Consider the following 18,614-nt stretch of genomic DNA (forward strand, 5'->3'; position numbering starts at 1 on the left):
GCGTCAACCAGCTGGACCGGGAGGAGCTGTGTAAGTAATTGTGGTAGTTTTGGTAGTAGTAGTAGTAGTAGTAGTAGTAGTAGTATTAGGTTCGAATTATTGGTAACTGGGAAGGTATGGCTAAAAATTGTGGTAGTTTTAGGTCCGTAGTAATAATAATGTTTGTAGATGGTTTTTGTATGGTTTTTGTATAGTAGTAGTAGTAGTAGTAGGTTCGAAATATTGGTAACTGGGAAGGTATGGGTAAGAATTGTGGTAGTTTTAGGTCCGTAGTAATAATAATGTTTGTAGATGGTTTTTGTATTGTAGTAGTAGTAGTAGTAGTAGTAGTAGGTTCGAAATCTTGGTAACTGGGAAGGTATGGGTAAGAATTGTGGTAGTTTCAGGTCCGTAGTAATAATAATGTATAGTAGTAGTAGTAATATTGCTTACTACTACTATTACAACTAAAATAACCGCAATTTCCATCATAAAACCAAAACCCAACTAAATTCCACCACTACTACTACCACAACTACAACTACAACTACAATTCCTCCTGCAGTCGGTGAGTCTTCAGGCAAGCCTTCCCGTACCCTGGCCAAACACTTAGTCGGTCCCAGCGGCCTTGACCCCGCCGCCCTCTCCGCTCGGGCCGGCGCTGCCACGTCGGACATCGGGCGTGCAAAGATGTTGGCGCTGGAAAGAGGCCAGAAACTTGGAGAATTGGAGGAAAGGACGCAGCGAATGATGACTGAGAGCGAGACATTTGCCTCCCACGCCCATTCTCTCATGATGAAGTACCGGGATAAGAAATGGTACCAGCTGTAAGCGGGAATACGAGATGAGGGAGGTTCCAGGAGAGAGAGACCGGGAGATTCAAGTTGGTGTGTTTTTGTCGTGGGTGGAGGTTATGTGATTTTTAGTTGAGTTTGGGGTTAAAAGTGCCGGTTTTCTATGATTTTATTTTGAGTTAAGATTAGAAAATGGAGTTTTCCTAAAGGAATTAAGATTTTTAAGTGTTTTTTGGGCTTTAAAATTCGAAAATGGTGATGTTTGGGGTTAAAAGTGCCGGTTTTCTATGATTTTATTTTGAGTTAAGATTAGAAAATGTTTTTTTTTTTAAAGGAATTAAGATTTTTAAGTATTTTTGGGGCTTTAACATTCGAAAATGGTAATTAATTTTGGGTTTCTGTGCTCAAAATTTGAAGTGCTTTGTTTTTTTTTTATCATAGTCTGGGAATAAAAGCCTCGTTTTTTTCATTTATTTTTTGTTTAAATTAGAAAACGGAAACTTTTTTTCTTAAGTCTGGGGTTAAAATTCAGTTATTTCAAATTTCAGAGAGAATTTTCGATGGTAGAATAGTGGTAGTTGTGGTAGATAGAGATAGAATATTGGTAGAATATTAAAGAGTAATTTTGAGTGTATCCTCCCACTCCCTCTCCCCCTCCCTCGCGATCTTTAGAATTGTGGTAAATTGCGGTAGGATAAATACAATGTTGGTAGTTGTGGTTGTGAGAATATTAACTTGACTAATTTAAGTCAAAATATTGGTTGTTGTAAGGTTGTGATAGTGGTGGTAGTAAATATAGTAATTCGCTTTGTTTGGATACGGCAATGTTGGTTGGCTGAGAAATGTTGGTAGCGAAGTTGAAAATTCAGAAATAATGTTTGTTGTGGTGTAATTGTGGTTGCTTTGGCGGGAAGTCTTTTAAAAATGTTGGTAGGTGGGTGTAAAATTGCAAGAATATTGAATCGCAAAGAATGTTGGTAATTTTCATAGAAGCGTAAACTGACACGCCATAATTTTGGTTGAAAACTTGAAAATATTGGTTGGGCGGCCGATAATTGTGGTAGAAGTGCGGAATATTTGTAGATTGACAGGGAGACGTGAGAATATTGATGCAAGAAAAGCGGCAATGTTGGTAGTCGTGGTAGACCCAAAAAATAATTATAGATAGATTCAGAAACAAACATTCCAATTTTGGTTGAAATATTGGTTGAATGTTAGTGTATATATATAGAGAGAAAATATAGAACTTATAGAATTGTGGTAGATTTGAAGAATTGCGAGCCAGAAAATCCACAGATGTTGGTAGCACTGGTTCAAATATTGGTAGGTTCTGGCTGTGGCAAATTGTGGTAGTTTTGGCCCTAGTAGTAATAATAATGTTTGTTGACATTTTTTTGTAACGAAAATGTTTATTGGTGGCGATGGTGGTGGTAGTAGTAGTAGTAATAGTGGCTACTACTACTACTACTACTACTACCACCACCATCACCACCACCACCACCACCACCACCACCAACATTTATTTGATTTGTGTGTGTGTGCGTGTGCATGCGCGCGTGTACTTAACTACTACTACTACTACTACTACTACTATTATTAAACCAGTTAGTATTATAATCACTACTACTACTACTACTACTACTACTACTACTACTACTACTACTACTTCTATCACTACGAAAATAGTAGTAGTAGTAGTAGTAGTAGTAGTAGTAGTAGTAGTTTAAAAGACTTCCATATTAAAATTAATAGTGATGATAATTTGTATTTAATTAAAGAAAATAATAATAATAATAATAATAATAATAATAATTTTAGAATATAATTTAATCTCTCTCTCTCTCTCTCTCTCTCTCTCTCTCTCTCTCTCTCTCTCTCTCTCTCTCTCTCTCTCTCTCTCTCTCATTATTATTATTATTATTGTTATTATTATTATTATTATTATTATTATTACAACAAAAATTTATAAATATATATAAATAAATATTGTAGTTGTAGTTGCTGTAGTTGTTATTGGTGTTGTTGTTGTTGTTGTTGTTGTTGTTGTTGTTGTTATTGTTGTTTGTGGTGGTGGTGGTGGTGGTGGTAGACGAAAATTATTATTATTATTATTATTTATTACTATTATTATTATTATTATTATTATTGTGTATAAATATATATAATAATTAATTTATATTTTATTTATTGGAGAGAGAGAGAGAGAGAGAGAGAGAGAGAGAGAGAGAGAGAGAGAGAGAGAGAGAGAAAATACTATTAATCTTTATATAAACAATCCTTAATAATAATAATAATAATAATAATAATAATAATAATAATAATTTATGTAGTATTGTCTATATATTACATACATACTTATTAGGAGAGAGAGAGAGAGAGAGAGAGAGAGAGAGAGAGAGAGAGAGAGAGAGAGAGAGAGAGAGAGAGAGAGAGAGAGAGAGAGAGAGAGAGAGAGAGAGAGAGAGAGAGAGAGAGAGAGAGATTATTACTATTATTACTATTATTACTATCATTATTATTATTATTATTATTATTATTATTATTATTATTATTATTATTATTATTATTATTATCATTATTAATTTATTGTTTTATTTATTTTTATTTTTTTTTCACCGGGAGAAAAAAAAAAATTTCCTTTAACCTAATTATTATTATTATTATTATTATTATTATTATTATTATTATTATTATTATTATAGTGCGTGTGTGCGTGTGTGCGTGCGTGCGTGCATCTGTAAATATAGTTTAAAAAATAATGATAATAATAATTCTCGCGTTTAAATTAAAGGAAAATAATTCAAAAAAATAATAATAATAATAATTTAAGACGCGAATTATTAATGTGACTTGTAAATAAATGATAATAATAAAAATAATAATGATAATAATAAAAATATTACCAGTTATTATTATTATTATGGATATTTCTCGTCTATATAACCTAAAGGAACAAATGAAATTACATATAAATGAAAATATATATATATATATATCTTAAAAAAAATATTAGCAAATTGTAAATAATAATAATATAGTGATTATATTAATGAATTTAGTATTTATTTGTGTGCTGAAATGGTAGAAGTTATTGTTATCATTTCAGTCTTAAAGGAACGATGGTTCTTTTTAATTCTTGCTTTTCAAATTGTAAATATTAATGATAAATAATATCTATTATTTAATTGTGTGCTGAAAATATTATTATTATTGTTCTTTTTTTATTTTATCTTAAAGGAACGGCGGTTCTTTTATTCTTTTCAAGTTGTAAATATTAATAAATAAATAATAATAATAATAATAAATCTAGTATTATTAATTGTGTGCAAAATTATTATTATTATTATTTATTTAAAGGAATTTTTTATTTAATCTTTCCAAATTATATTAAAAAAATAAAATAATTTCGGAAACTTTACCCAATTGTAAATATTGATAGATTAATAATAATAATAGTAATAGTATTAGTAATAATAATAATAACAATAACAATAGTAATAATAAAAATAATAATAATAATAATAATAATAATTAAAATATTATTGTGCAAAAAAAAAAACATTATTATTATTATTATTTTCGAAGTTACAAATATTGATATAATTTTAATGTTCCCCTTTTCAATATGGCGTCGATGTCTGTACTGTAAATATCAAAATGAATTATAAAATATACCTTAGTAATTATTAAATAGGAGAATATACATACATATATAAATAAAAAATATATATTAACTATTATTATTATTATTATTATTATTATTATTATTATTATTATTATTATTTATGAGTTGATGATGATGATAATGTAAAATAAAATGAAGGTGAATATTAATAAAAATGTGGTGATTGAAAAAAATGTCCTTTTCTTACCATTATTATTATTATTATTATTATTATTATTATTATTATTATTATTATTATTATTATTATTAATATTATTATTATCATTATTCGCACACTCCGTAGCTGGTGCGCCAATCAGAGCGCTTCCCTCATGTTGCATAGCGCTGCTGAGCCAACCACAGAGCATGACCAGCGGCGTGAGAACCAATCAGCGACGTGAATGAAGACCGCGAGATTTGAATACCCCAAAAAATAATTAAAATCTAATAATTTGCAACTTTTATTTATAAACGAGTACTTTAAAGGAACAGAAAGTAAATTAAAGCGAATATTAATGTCTCCCTCTCGTCTATTGTCATTCCTGCTCATCATGGCCGCCTCAGATAAATATTAATGTAAACCAGGAATATTTTTATCACCACGATCTAATTAGGCTATAACCCTTTATGGCCAGTAAAGGGTTAATACTGAGAATAACTGAGGGAGTAAAGGGTTAGAATATTTGAGGCTATAAAGGGTTAATACTGATAATGATGTTTAAATCGAGAAACTATTACTATTACTATTACTATTATCACCAGGATGACTTATAACTTTATACCTATCGTTACCTTTTACACAGCAATCTTGTGACACCCTTAACACTGCCACTAGAAATTAAAACTGCATCATAAGTTAACAGAATAGAGAAAGATGCAGGAAAAGCTGCGAAAATTAACTTCGACATGACATTTAATGAAATCTTTCCAAATTAATGATATCTCGATCTCCAGGTAGCTATCCCGTTATTAAGAATTTCATTAAATATTTCTTACTACAAGACGCAAATTCTGGACTTTAAATTTATATATTCACAAAACATTAAACGATTCAACAATATTCTTTAACAAACTTGAAATTCTGGACTGGAAAACCCAAAACAATTCAAAAAATATTCTTTAACAAACACGTAGTTGTTAATAGAATCGTAAACGTATTATTCTATCACTAAAACCATAAAAAAAATGCATTTCCCCTGTTAATAAAATCGCAAACGTATTATTCTATCACTAAAACCATAAATAAATGCGTTTCTCCTGTTAATAGAATCGCAAGCGTATTATTCTATCACTAAAACCATAAATAAATGCATTTCTCCTGTTAATAAAATAGCAAATACATTAATCTTTCACTAAAACCATAAAAAAATGCATTTCTCCTGTTAATAGAATCGCAAACATATTATTCTATCACTAAAACCATAAATAAATGCATTCCCCCTGTTAATAAAATCGCAAACATATTAGTCTTTCACTAAAACCATAAATAAATGCATTTCCCCTGTTAATAAAATCGCAAACATATTAGTCTTTCACTAAAACCATAAATAAATGCATTTCCCCTGTTAATAAAATCGCAAACATATTAGTCTTTCACTAAAACCATAAATAAATGCATTCCCCCTGTTAATAAAATCGCAAACATATTAGTCTTTCACTAAAACCATAAATAAATGCATTTCCCCTGTTAATAAAATCGCAAACGTATTATTCTATCACTAAAACCATAAATAAATGCATTCCCCCTGTTAATAGAATCGCAAACGTATTATTCTATCACTAGAACCATAAAAAATTGCATTTCCCCTGTTAATAAAATCACAAATACATTAATCTTTCACTAAAACCAAAAAAAAACATCTTTAAAAACCAGTATAACCTTATAAGAATCATTAGTTGTAGAGACTCACCGAACTGTTTCAGAAAATGGTTCGTGAAGTCTTTCATTGAGTCAGCCTGCTCGGGTCAGTTCACCAGTAGCAGCGGCGGAGGGAGGTCACGGTTCAGAGGTCTCGTGGGTTGACGCAGAACTAGAAGGAATTAAATGGTGAGTTTTTGCAATAATTATGTTAAATTAATGATCACTGGGTTTAGTTAATGCGTAATTCATAAAACTGAATAATTAGCTTAAATAGGTGAGGATTATTAGGTGGTGATTAGGCTAGGTTAGGTTACGTTAGGTGATTAGGTCAGATGGTAATTAGAACACTACTCAGGTCAGGCAGTTAACCTAATTAGGTGATAATTAGATATACTCAACAGATATTAAGGTATTTATACGTCCAGGGAGAAACAATTAGGCGAGTCATTAAGCTGTAAGAGTGATTAGACTGCAGGTAACGTAATTAAGCTTGTTAGGCAGCTAATTAAGGTTGTTAGGCAGGTAATTAAGCTTAAGTAGGTAATTAAGCTTGTTAGGTAGGTAATTAAGGTTGTTAGGTAGGTAATTAAGCTTGTTAGATAGGTAATTAAGCTTGAGTAGGTAATTAAGCTTGTTAGGTAGGTAATTAAGCTTGTTAGGTAGGTAATTAAGCTTGTTAGGTAGGTAATTAAGCTTGTTAGGTAGGTAATTAAGCTTAAGTAGGTAATTAAGCTTGTTAGGTAGGTAATTAAGCTTGTTAGGTAGGTAATTAAGCTTGTTAGATAGGTAATTAAGCTTGAGTAGGTAATTAAGCTTGTTAGGTAGGTAATTAAGGTTGTTAGGTAGGTAATTAAGCTTGTTAGATAGGTAATTAAGCTTAAGTAGGTAATTAAGGTTGTTAGGTAGGTAATTAAGCTTGTTAGATAGGTAATTAAGCTTAAGTAGGTAATTAAGCTTGTTAGGTAGGTAATTAAGCTTAGGTAGGTAATTAAGGTTGTTAGGTAGGTAATTAAGCTTGTTAGGTAGGTAATTAAGCTTGTTAGGTTTGTCAAGGTGATCTGGCTAACCTTATATGTCAAGGGGGAAGCAATTAAGCGAGTGATTAAGCTGTAAGAGTGATTAGACTGCAGGTAACGTAATTAAGCTTGTTAGGAAGTTTGTCCAGGTGATCTGACGTAATTAACCTTATTGAGGTGATTAAGCGTCAATTAAGCTCCTATTACACGTATCCGGTTTCTTATGGTGTCCTAGCATATGCTTAAACCGGAACGTGTGATGGCAAACCGACGGCCGGATGAACTTTCGCCAGTTGGTCATCCGGCTTTCGTACGTCAAAACTGAGGTATCGTGTAATTGTTCCTATCGTATCCGTGTGAAAGGAGTTCAAATATTTGTCGTTTTCCATTCGCTTGTAGTTAAACCAATCACCTTTTTTTGTAGTAATAGTTCTTCATTTAGTTAAACCAGTCTTCTTTTTTTTAGTGGTAGTTAAACCCAGTCACCTATTTTGCAGTGGTAGTTCATTCATTAAGTTAACAGTATTTTTTATCATTTACGCAGCCATTGTTCGACTAAATCTTCCTTTTTCTTGTTTTGACCTTGAAGTAGCGCGCTAGACCAATAGGAACAAGATTATCGTTGAAAAAAAACACGTCTTTTCTCCACCACGAACAATGCCACACTGGTTCGCTTCCCTTCGTCCGGTCAGAATTCTCCTACTGCGCCGTACGCCAGGTTAACCGTAGGAAACCGGATACGTGTAATAACGGCCTAAGGGTTGGGTATACCTTAAAAATACCACTTTTCGGTTAAAAATTATTAAATATCAGTTAAATATCATAGTTTGCCTTAACATGTCTTACGTTTTCTATGAGCACCGCACGTTGATGCCATAACACACGCACGCACGCACACACACCTTTAAGGGGAGATGATACCTTAAATTTTAAAGCTTATTTTATAGTGAGTGAGGAAAGGATACAAGAGTTCCACATTTCATTCATTTTAAAGCTTATTTTATAGTGAATTATCAAGCAAGGATTTCAGCATATACAACCTTAATGAACCTAGGAGAACTAATAGCTTTTCTCCCTTGCAGACGTGACGTGTACTGACTCCTTTCCACCAACCCATAACAGCCCACGGGAATCTATAACAGGCCTGACGTTTCACTGCAATTACGAAGTCCAACAAGGGAGAGGCTGTGGCTATCATTATCTTTAAGCCTGATGAGGTGTTAAGGAGTTTAATGAGTAAGAGAGGCTGAGTCTTGCTACCTGTAAGCCTAACGAGGTGTTAAGTCTATCAGTTTAATGAGTAAGAGAGGCTGAGTCTTGCTACCTGTAAGCCTAACGAGGTGTTAAGTCTATCAGTTTAATGAGTAAGAGAGGCCGAGTCTTGCTACCTGTAAGCCTAACGAGGTGTTAAGTCAATCAGTTTAATGAGTAAGAGAGGCTGAGTCTTGCTACCTGTAAGACTAACGAGAGGAGTCAAGGTGCTTTTCACTGCAGTCAAGGAAGAGTCAAGTTGTAAGATCGTAAGGCAAGAATTTTAAGCAGAAATATTGTGAAGCAGTTAGCAGCAGCAGTGAGGAAAAGGTACAAGAGTTTTCAAGTTGTAAGAAGATCGTAAGACAAGAATTTGAAGCAGGAATAATTGTGAGGAAAGATGTACAAGAGTTATCAAGTTGTAAGATCGTAAGGCAAGAATTTTAAGCAGGAATAATTGTGAGGAAAGATGTACAAGAGTTTTCAAGTTGTATTAAGACTGTAAGGCAAGAATTTGAAGCAGGAAGAGTGGTGAGGAAAGATGTACAAGAGTTATCAAGTTGTAAGAAGATCGTAAGGCAAGAATTTTAAGCAGGAATAAATTGTGAAGCAGGAAGAGTGGTGAGGAAAGATGTACAAGAGTTTTTCAAGCTGTAAGAAAATCGTAAGGCAAGAATTTGAAGCAGGAAGAGTGGTGAGGAAAGATGTACAAGAGTTTTTCAAGCTGTAAGAAGATCGTAAGACAAGAATTTGAAGCAGGAAGAGTGGTGAGGAAAGATGTACAAGAGTTTTTCAAGTTGTAAGAAGATCGTAAGGCAAGAATTTTAAGCAGGAATAAATTGTGAAGCAGGAAGAGTGGTGAGGAAAGATGTACAAGAGTTATCAAGTTGTAAGAAGATCGTAAGGCAAGAATTTAAAGCAGGAATAAATTGTGAAGCAGGAAGAGTGGTGAGGAAAGATGTACAAGAGTTTTTCAAGTTGTAAGAAGATCGTAAGGCAAGAATTTAAAGCAGGAATAAATTGTGAAGCAGGAAGAGTGGTGAGGAAAGATGTACAAGAGTTATCAAGTTATATTAAGACTGTAAGGCAAGAATTTAAAGCAGGAATAATATTGTGAAGGAATTAACAGCAGGAAGACTCCCTTCAAGCTGTGGTGGGGACGACAAGCTGCCTTCAGGACTTGCAAAGGCTGAAGTCCGCAGTCCGCAACACTTGTCTCACTCAAGTTGACACAGGCGTTCTCGGACACAAGGAAAATAAATAGATGTTTTATCATAATTGTGTGTATTTATTAAAGTTTTATGTCATTAAATAATAGTGATTAAATATTATCTTGTACATACTTAAGGAATTATTAGTATAAGTTGTAAATAAACCACCTTTCTCGTGTAAAAATTCATATGTCTCTTCAGAAACTTTGACAATTTAATTTAAACATATATTATCTTGTTCATACTTGTGGAAATTATATTAACAACTCTTTTACAAATTGAAAATAAGGTTTCTGGTGTAACATTCACATACATGGCCTTGATAAATAAATAAATAAATAAATAAAATAAGTAAAATAAATAAATAAATAAATAAACAAATAAATAAACATGCAAAAAATACTAGTAAAACAAATGATGATCCTCTCTGGTCAAAAAAAAAGCCAGGATAGGCCTATTTAAAGCCAGGATAGGCCTATTTTTGGCTAAGTTTAAGGTGAAACTTGCACACAGAAGCCCTGTCCGAGCGACACCGGAGTCGCTCGGACAGGGCTTCTGTGTGCAAATTTCACCTTAAACTTAGCCAAAAAATAGGCCTATCCTGGCTTATAGGCCTATCCTGGCTTTTTTTTTGACCTGAGGGGATCAATTGTATCAGTATTTTGGGTCCTATTTATTTATTTATTTATTTGAGAGGGCAAGATTAGTTAAGCCAAAAATAGGCCTATCCTAGCTTTTTTTTTAGACCTGAGGATCAATTTGTATTAGTATTTTGGGTCCTATTTATTTATTTATTTATTTATTTATTTACTTGAGAAGGCATGATTAGTTTACCACCAAATCTATATTTTTCAAGAACCACATTCTGCAACTTTATCACGCTATATAATTCACACGAGAATAATCACAAATTTATTTATTCCCAAAGACGCACGGCAAGGCATACTACACTACACTACACTGGAGACAGCTGGCAGATCGACCTTGCAAGATTTACTTACACTAAAGCAAGCAACACCCCAGGCTGCACCACCAGGCAGGCACACAGGACACCACCACTGGCTGCAGGCACCTTCACATCTTGTCCTGCAATGAGGCGGCACCACCATCACCACCATCCTTGATTTCTTCACACCTTCACATGTCGTCTTGCAATGAGGCACCACCACCATCACCACCATCACCACCATCACCACCATCCTTGATTTCACAGATAAAGACAAAACTCTGCAAAAAAAAATACATAAATAAACTTAGGGAAACTAATTATGAAAAGAGATTTTTTCTGCGTCACTCACAGTAAAAAAATAATATTCACCTAACTATTGGTTCCTGAAGACTCCAGTGGGGTGCGGCTGTTGCTCCCCACCCACGGCAGTCTCCCAAGGCCTCTTCCACTTGCTATCCACATCGCCACCTGCGGGAAACACACACAATCAACACTGCAGCATCACAGTGTTTCGCTCGACGCTGTCCCGCAGACTGACTCCCTTGTGATATACTACAGTCGATGTATTGCCGCCACACACACCACTGTTCCTGCAATCTTCCAGTTCCCTCACTACAATATCCTTCAGAATAACCTCCAAAATTTGCTGAGGTGTTCCCAAAAGGATCCTCAGTTCTGTCAGCTTGCAGTCTTCAAGGGCCTCAGTTCTGTCAGCTTGCAGTCTTCAAGGGCCTCTCAGTTCTGTCAGCTTGCAGTCTTCAAGGGCCTCTCAGTTCTGTCAGCTTGCAGTCTTCAAGGGCCTCTCAGTTCTGTCAGCTTGCAGTCTTCAAGGGCCTCAGTTCTGTCAGCTTGCAGTCTTCAAGGGCTTCAGTCAAGATTGTCAGGCCACACTGATATAAGCAAGTTTTTCAAAGTCCCTAAGAAACATTTTACATTTCTGACAACAAGCTATATATAATGGGCTCCTTCACACACACACACACACACACACACACAGCAATCTTTCTCACCTTTAGCCAGCAGACAGCACACGTAAAGTACCCACCATTTCCTGTGAGTCGCAGTACACAGCCGTTAACAATGAAAACCATAAGAACATTTTACATTTCTGACAACAAGCAATATTTAATGGGCTCCTTCACACACACACACACACACACACACACAGCAATCTTTCTCACCCTTAGCCAGCAGACAGCACACCTAAACTACCCACCATTTCCTGTGAGTGGCAGTACATAGTCGTTAACAGTGACAACCAGCGGGAGATCCTCATCACAAAGCCTCGTGACAGCCTAGACTGGACACTTCCTGACCACCTCTGCAACCTTCAGGGAGGTTTACTGCAATCCTGCACACTGAAAGGAAAATGCAGTTTGAGTAAATGTACATATTATTGGATAGACAAAACTGTAGTGAGTTATCTACAGTGGTACAGACTTACAAACCTACATAAACAATTCAAACAGCTTCTAAAACGTATATAAACAATTCAAACAGCTTCTAAAACCTACATAAACAATTCAAACAGCTTCTAAAACGTATATAAACAATTCAAACAGCTTCTAAAACCTACATAAATAATTCAAACAGCTTCTAAAACCTATATAAACAATTCAAACAGCTTCTAAAACCTATATAAACAATTCAAACAGCTTCTAAAGTCTACATAAATAATTCAAACAGCTTCTAAAACCTATATAAACAATTCAAACAGCTTCTAAAACCTATATAAACAATTCAAACAGCTTCTAAAACCTACATAAACAATTCAAACAGCTTCTAAAACCTATATAAACAATTCAAACAGCTTCTAAAACCTATATAAACAATTCAAACAGCTTCTAAAACCTATATAAACAATTCAAACAGCTTCTAAAACCTATATAAACAATTCAAACAGCTTCTAAAACCTACATAAACAATTCAAACAGCTTCTAAAACCTATATAAACAATTCAAACAGCTTCTAAAACGTATATAAACAATTCAAACAGCTTCTAAAGTCTACATAAATAATTCAAACAGCTTCTAAAACCTATATAAACAATTCAAACAGCTTCTAAAACCTACATAAATAATTCAAACAGCTTCTAAAACGTATATAAACAATTCAAACAGCTTCTAAAACCTACATAAACAATTCAAACAGCTTCTAAAACCTATATAAACAATTCAAACAGCTTCTAAAACCTATATAAACAATTCAAACAGCTTCTAAAGTCTACATAAACAATTCAAACAGCTTCTAAAACCTATATAAACAATTCAAACAGCTTCTAAAACCTACATAAACAATTCAAACAGCTTCTAAAACCTACATAAACAATTCAAACAGCTTCTAAAACCTATATAAACAATTCAAACAGCTTCTAAAACGTATATAAACAATTCAAACAGCTTCTAAAACGTATATAAACAATTCAAACAGCTTCTAAAACCTACATAAACAATTCAAACAGCTTCTAAAACCTATATAAACAATTCAAACAGCTTCTAAAGTCTACATAAACAATTCAAACAGCTTCTAAAACCTATATAAACAATTCAAACAGCTTCTAAAACCTATATAAACAATTCAAACAGCTTCTAAAGTCTACATAAATAATTCAAACAGCTTCTAAAACCTATATAAACAATTCAAACAGCTTCTAAAACGTATATAAACAATTCAAACAGCTTCTAAAACGTATATAAACAATTCAAACAGCTTCTAAAACCTACATAAATAATTCAAACAGCTTCTAAAACCTATATAAATAATTCAAACAGCTTCTAAAACGTATATAAACAATTCAAACAGCTTCTAAAACCTATATAAACAATTCAAACAGCTTCTAAAACCTATATAAACAATTCAAACAGCTTCTAAAACCTACATAAATAATTCAAACAGCTTCTAAAACCTATATAAACAATTCAAACAGCTTCTAAAACCTATATAAACAATTCAAACAGCTTCTAAAACCTATATAAACAATTCAAACAGCTTCTAAAACCTATATAAACAATTCAAACAGCTTCTAAAACCTACATAAACAATTCAAACAGCTTCTAAAACCTACATAAATAATTCAAACAGCTTCTAAAACCTATATAAACAATTCAAACAGCTTCTAAAACCTATATAAATAATTCAAACAGCTTCTAAAACCTATATAAACAATTCAAACAGCTTCTAAAACCTACATAAACAATTCAAACAGCTTCTAAAACCTATATAAACAATTCAAACAGCTTCTAAAACCTATATAAACAATTCAAACAGCTTCTAAAACCTATATAAATAATTCAAACAGCTTCTAAAACCTATATAAATAATTCAAACAGCTTCTAAAACCTATATAAACAATTCAAACAGCTTCTAAAGTCTACATAAATAATTCAAACAGCTTCTAAAACCTATATAAACAATTCAAACAGCTTCTAAAACCTATATAAACAATTCAAACAGCTTCTAAAACCTATATAAACAATTCAAACAGCTTCTAAAACGTATATAAATAATTCAAACAGCTTCTAAAACCTATATAAACAATTCAAACAGCTTCTAAAACCTATATAAACAATTCAAACAGCTTCTAAAACCTATATAAACAATTCAAACAGCTTCTAAAACCTATATAAACAATTCAAACAGCTTCTAAAACCTACATAAACAATTCAAACAGCTTCTAAAACCTATATAAACAATTCAAACAGCTTCTAAAACCTATATAAACAATTCAAACAGCTTCTAAAACCTATATAAATAATTCAAACAGCTTCTAAAACCTATATAAATAATTCAAACAGCTTCTAAAACCTATATAAACAATTCAAACAGCTTCTAAAACCTACATAAATAATTCAAACAGCTTCTAAAACCTATATAAACAATTCAAACAGCTTCTAAAACCTATATAAACAATTCAAACAGCTTCTAAAACCTATATAAACAATTCAAACAGCTTCTAAAACCTATATAAACAATTCAAACAGCTTCTAAAACCTATATAAACAATTCAAACAGCTTCTAAAACCTACATAAACAATTCAAACAGCTTCTAAAGTCTACATAAACAATTCAAACAGCTTCTAAAACCTATATAAACAATTCAAACAGCTTCTAAAACCTATATAAACAATTCAAACAGCTTCTAAAACCTATATAAATAATTCAAACAGCCTCACTCAACCTCACGTACTTCAATGCTGTCTGTCTGTCTATCTGTCTGTCTGTCTGTCTGTCTTGTTTCTTCACACCTGGCTCACTCAACCCCACAATTTCCACATAATTTCCACCTTTCCACACACATTTCCACACTGCACACCTGGCTCACTCCATCCACCTGACCAGTCCACCTTTCTTAAACCCTATCCACTTTCCGAGAATTATCCTTCGGCCGCTCGTAACAAGCCTTCACTCAACTGTTTAAAAGCACGATTAATTTCCAAACAGCTCTTCAATAACATGCTAACATTCTTCTTCCTTAAAATGCTTTTATTTTTATGTAGGAGTGACGCTGGCCAAGGACAATAAAATCTAATGAAAAAAATGTCCACTGAAATGGCAGTCGCACAAAAGGGTCAAAGCAGAGGTCAAAAATTGGTGGATAATATGTTGAAACCTCCCTCTTGAAGGAATTGAAGTCATAGGAAGGTGGAAATACAGAAGCAGGCAGGGAGTTCCAGAGTTTACCAGAGAAAGGGATGAATGATTGAGAATACTGGTTAACTCTTGCGTTAGAGAGGTGGACAGAATAGTGGTGAAAGACTGAGAATACTGGTTAACTCTTGCATTAGAGGTGGACAGAATAGTGGTGAAAGACTGAGAATACTGGTTAACTCTTGCGTTAGAGAGGTGGACAGAATAGTGGTGAAAGACTGAGAATACTGGTTAACTCTTGCATTAGAGGTGGACAGAATAGTGGTGAAAGACTGAGAATACTGGTTAACTCTTGCATTAGAGGTGGACAGAATAGTGGTGAAAGACTGAGAATACTGGTTAACTCTTGCATTAGAGGTGGACAGAATAGTGGTGAAAGACTGAGAATACTGGTTAACTCTTGCATTAGAGGTGAACAGACTGAAAGACTGAGAATACTGGTTAACTCTTGCGTTAGAGAGGTGGACAGAATAGTGGTGAAAGACTGAGAATACTGGTTAACTCTTGCATTAGAGGTGGACAGAATAGTGGTGAAAGACTGAGAATACTGGTTAACTCTTGCATTAGAGGTGGACAGAATAGTGGTGAAAGACTGAGAATACTGGTTAACTCTTGCGTTAGAGAGGTGGACAGAATAGTGGTGAAAGACTGAGAATACTGGTTAACTCTTGCATTAGAGGTGGACAGAATAGTGGTGAAAGACTGAGAATACTGGTTAACTCTTGCATTAGAGGTGGACAGAATAGTGGTGAAAGACTGAGAATACTGGTTAACTCTTGCATTAGAGGTGGACAGAATAGTGGTGAAAGACTGAGAATACTGGTTAACTCTTGCATTAGAGGTGAACAGACTGAAAGACTGAGAATACTGGTTAACTCTTGCATTAGAGAGGTGAACAGAACAGGGGTGAGAGAAAGAAGAAAGTGTCGTGCAGCGAGGCCATGGGACGAGGGGAGGCATGCAGTTAGCAAGACCAGAAGAGCAGTTAGCGTGAAAATACCCACTTTTAACATCCACACACACACACAGTTCCCATTAGTCTCTCGTCATCCACTTCCCCTAACCTAACCTAACATATGAACACCTCCACAGCCACCACAACATCTTTATCATCTGACACTTGCTCGCTGCTGTGCCAGGAGTGCGTCAGCCGGCGTCAGGTAGCTGGTGGAGTGGTGTTGCTGCCGGGCCATGGTGTCTGGGCGGGGCGAGGGCAGGGGGGCCGGGGCGCAGGGAGAAAGGGAGACAGGGAGATTGTGGTAGTCTGGAATGATCAGGTTGTTACTGTTGTTGTGAATATAATAAAATGAAATAGGTTAAATATTAGGTACATTGTTAGGAATAGTATCTCTCTCTCTCTCTCTCTCTCTCTCTCTCTCTCTCTCTCTCCCATAACACACAAAATAAGATATGAACACAAAATAAACCGAAAAATTAAAAAATAAATAAACAAATTAAAAAAAAAACACTATTTTAAAATTAATACAAATATATACTCCTTTATCTCTATCTTATGTTATCTGGGAAGAGGGGTGAGGTCAGGTCAGGTCAGGTTAGGTTAGGTTAGGTTACGTTGAGTTAGGTAAGGTTGGGTCAGGTTACGTTGGGTCAGGTTACGTTGGGTCAGGTTAGGTTGGGTCAGGTTACGTTGGGTCAGGTTACGTTGGGTCAGGTTAGGTTGGGTCAGGTTACGTTGGGTCAGGTTACGTTGGGTCAGGTCAGGATGCGTCAGGTGAACAATGAAGATGAACAGGTAATGAAGAAATTAATACGGTGAATAAATACAATGGTTATATTTTGCTTCACCAGCCACCAAGACCAACTGGAAATGTGCCTGCAGTTCCCCAAGGCGAGGTACTTGTGCTAATCCCTCACAAACTGACGTACATGGAATTATTTGGTGTTTTCGCTTATATAAAGAGCCGCCATGCCTCGCCCACGACTCCAACACTGAAATAAATAAATAAAATAGTTTTCTACTGATGGTGAGACTAGCTGGTATAAACTTATCCTTCTATTACCTGACGCCACTCCACCTACGTCCACCAATGCTGCAAATTGTGAGACTAGCTGGTATAAATTTATCCTATTACCTGACGCCACTCCACCTCCATGTCCACTACTGCTGCTCCACTTGCGTCATTCCAGTAGTTCATGGTGACTATTTACACATAGTTATAGCGGTAATAAGCGTAATTGCTTCAACCGTGTCCGTGTTGTTCAGACATGGCGGGCGGCGGACGGTCTTCACCCAGGGACGGTTAACTTATTTTTTGATTTTTTACTAATATTTCTTGTTCTTTGTGATAGTTTGCATAGTTTATTTCAATCACGTTAATTTTCGCATTGTTTTTCTTTAGTTACCTTTGTCATTTCTCCTTACTTATTAATCAACCCTCTAATTATTTTCCTTATATTATATTCAGACTTAAAAAAAAAACCTCTCTTGCAATTCATATTATTTGCGGTGTTTTTTCAAATTATTTTCACCATAATGATCCTTGCACTTCCTTTATCTTCATTTTTTCCTACCGTTCTCCCAATACTAAATATTATAATCTTCAGAAGTTGCTGGCTTCATCTCAACCGGCTGAAAAATGTGCCAAATATTGCGCAGGAGGGACGTATCAATATGCAAAGACTATAAAGAGGAAGGAAAGATGAAAGGATGAAAGACTGAGAGCAGAAAAGATGGCGGTGTGAAAGTGTACCAGGAAAACACACACACATACACACACCTGCTTCCCAAACATGCACACACTAATTATCTACATTTATCCAGCAAGCACCACGTATCTATGCACAAATTAGCTAATTACTGTGCTTGTTGAAACTGAAAACACTCTACCTTAGTTTAAATTAAAAGCCAAATAGGAACCGTCTGTCTACCTCAATTAACCATTCATTATATAAAAACTAGGCTATAGTGATTATATCTGATTAGCGGAAATTAAAGTAATGTTATGTGGCTTAAATTTGTGATAGGTTAGGTTGATGATAAGTGAGAGATGTAGAGATTAATGGAGGATATTTATAGAATGTCAGTCTTCACCAGCCGACAAGATGAATTTTGACTGATTTTAATTTTCTCTCGTGGTTAAATGAAAGGTAGTTTGTCCTAGTGTTAGCAGGACCATGGAATATTGAGTTATGTGTGCTAATGTAAACCTAACGAGCAGAAAATGTTAAATATGATCCACAAATAAAAAAAAAAATAAATAAAATAAATAAATAAGTTAAAA

The 18,614-nt window shown here is 34.2% G+C and overlaps 1 protein-coding gene and 2 long non-coding RNA genes across 8 annotated transcripts in view; 2 read left to right on the forward strand and 1 right to left on the reverse strand.

The window, feature by feature from the left end:
- Nucleotides 1-3,034, forward strand: part of LOC135096640 (syntaxin-binding protein 5-like) — a 41,170-nt gene extending 38,136 nt beyond the window's left edge. Inside the window, 2 exon segments of the mRNA XM_063998320.1 lie at nucleotides 1-30; nucleotides 545-3,034. The exon segment at nucleotides 1-30 is cut by the window's left edge and continues 95 nt beyond it. Coding sequence (XP_063854390.1) covers nucleotides 1-30; nucleotides 545-810 — 296 coding nt within the window. The 3' untranslated portion in view covers nucleotides 811-3,034.
- Nucleotides 3,035-6,282: 3,248 nt separating this feature from the next.
- LOC135096583 (uncharacterized) lies at nucleotides 6,283-9,908 on the forward strand. Its single transcript, XR_010264816.1, has 2 exons — nucleotides 6,283-6,484; nucleotides 8,397-9,908. It is a non-coding gene; the product is annotated as an uncharacterized LOC135096583 (long non-coding RNA).
- LOC135096581 (uncharacterized) lies at nucleotides 9,437-17,844 on the reverse strand. 6 transcript variants are annotated; one of them, XR_010264813.1, is made up of 6 exons: nucleotides 17,466-17,844; nucleotides 17,260-17,322; nucleotides 16,442-16,636; nucleotides 11,942-12,083; nucleotides 11,095-11,193; nucleotides 9,437-11,003 (listed from the first exon to the last, which is right to left on the reverse strand). It is a non-coding gene; the product is annotated as an uncharacterized LOC135096581 (long non-coding RNA). The 6 variants fall into 6 exon arrangements; XR_010264812.1 differs by having other exon boundaries at nucleotides 16,491-16,636; nucleotides 17,466-17,805; XR_010264811.1 differs by having other exon boundaries at nucleotides 16,497-16,636; nucleotides 17,466-17,799.
- Nucleotides 17,845-18,614: the final 770 nt, after the last annotated feature.

This window comes from Scylla paramamosain, unplaced genomic scaffold, assembly GCF_035594125.1.
Source record: "Scylla paramamosain isolate STU-SP2022 unplaced genomic scaffold, ASM3559412v1 Contig5, whole genome shotgun sequence".
NCBI lineage: Eukaryota > Metazoa > Arthropoda > Malacostraca > Decapoda > Portunidae > Scylla > Scylla paramamosain.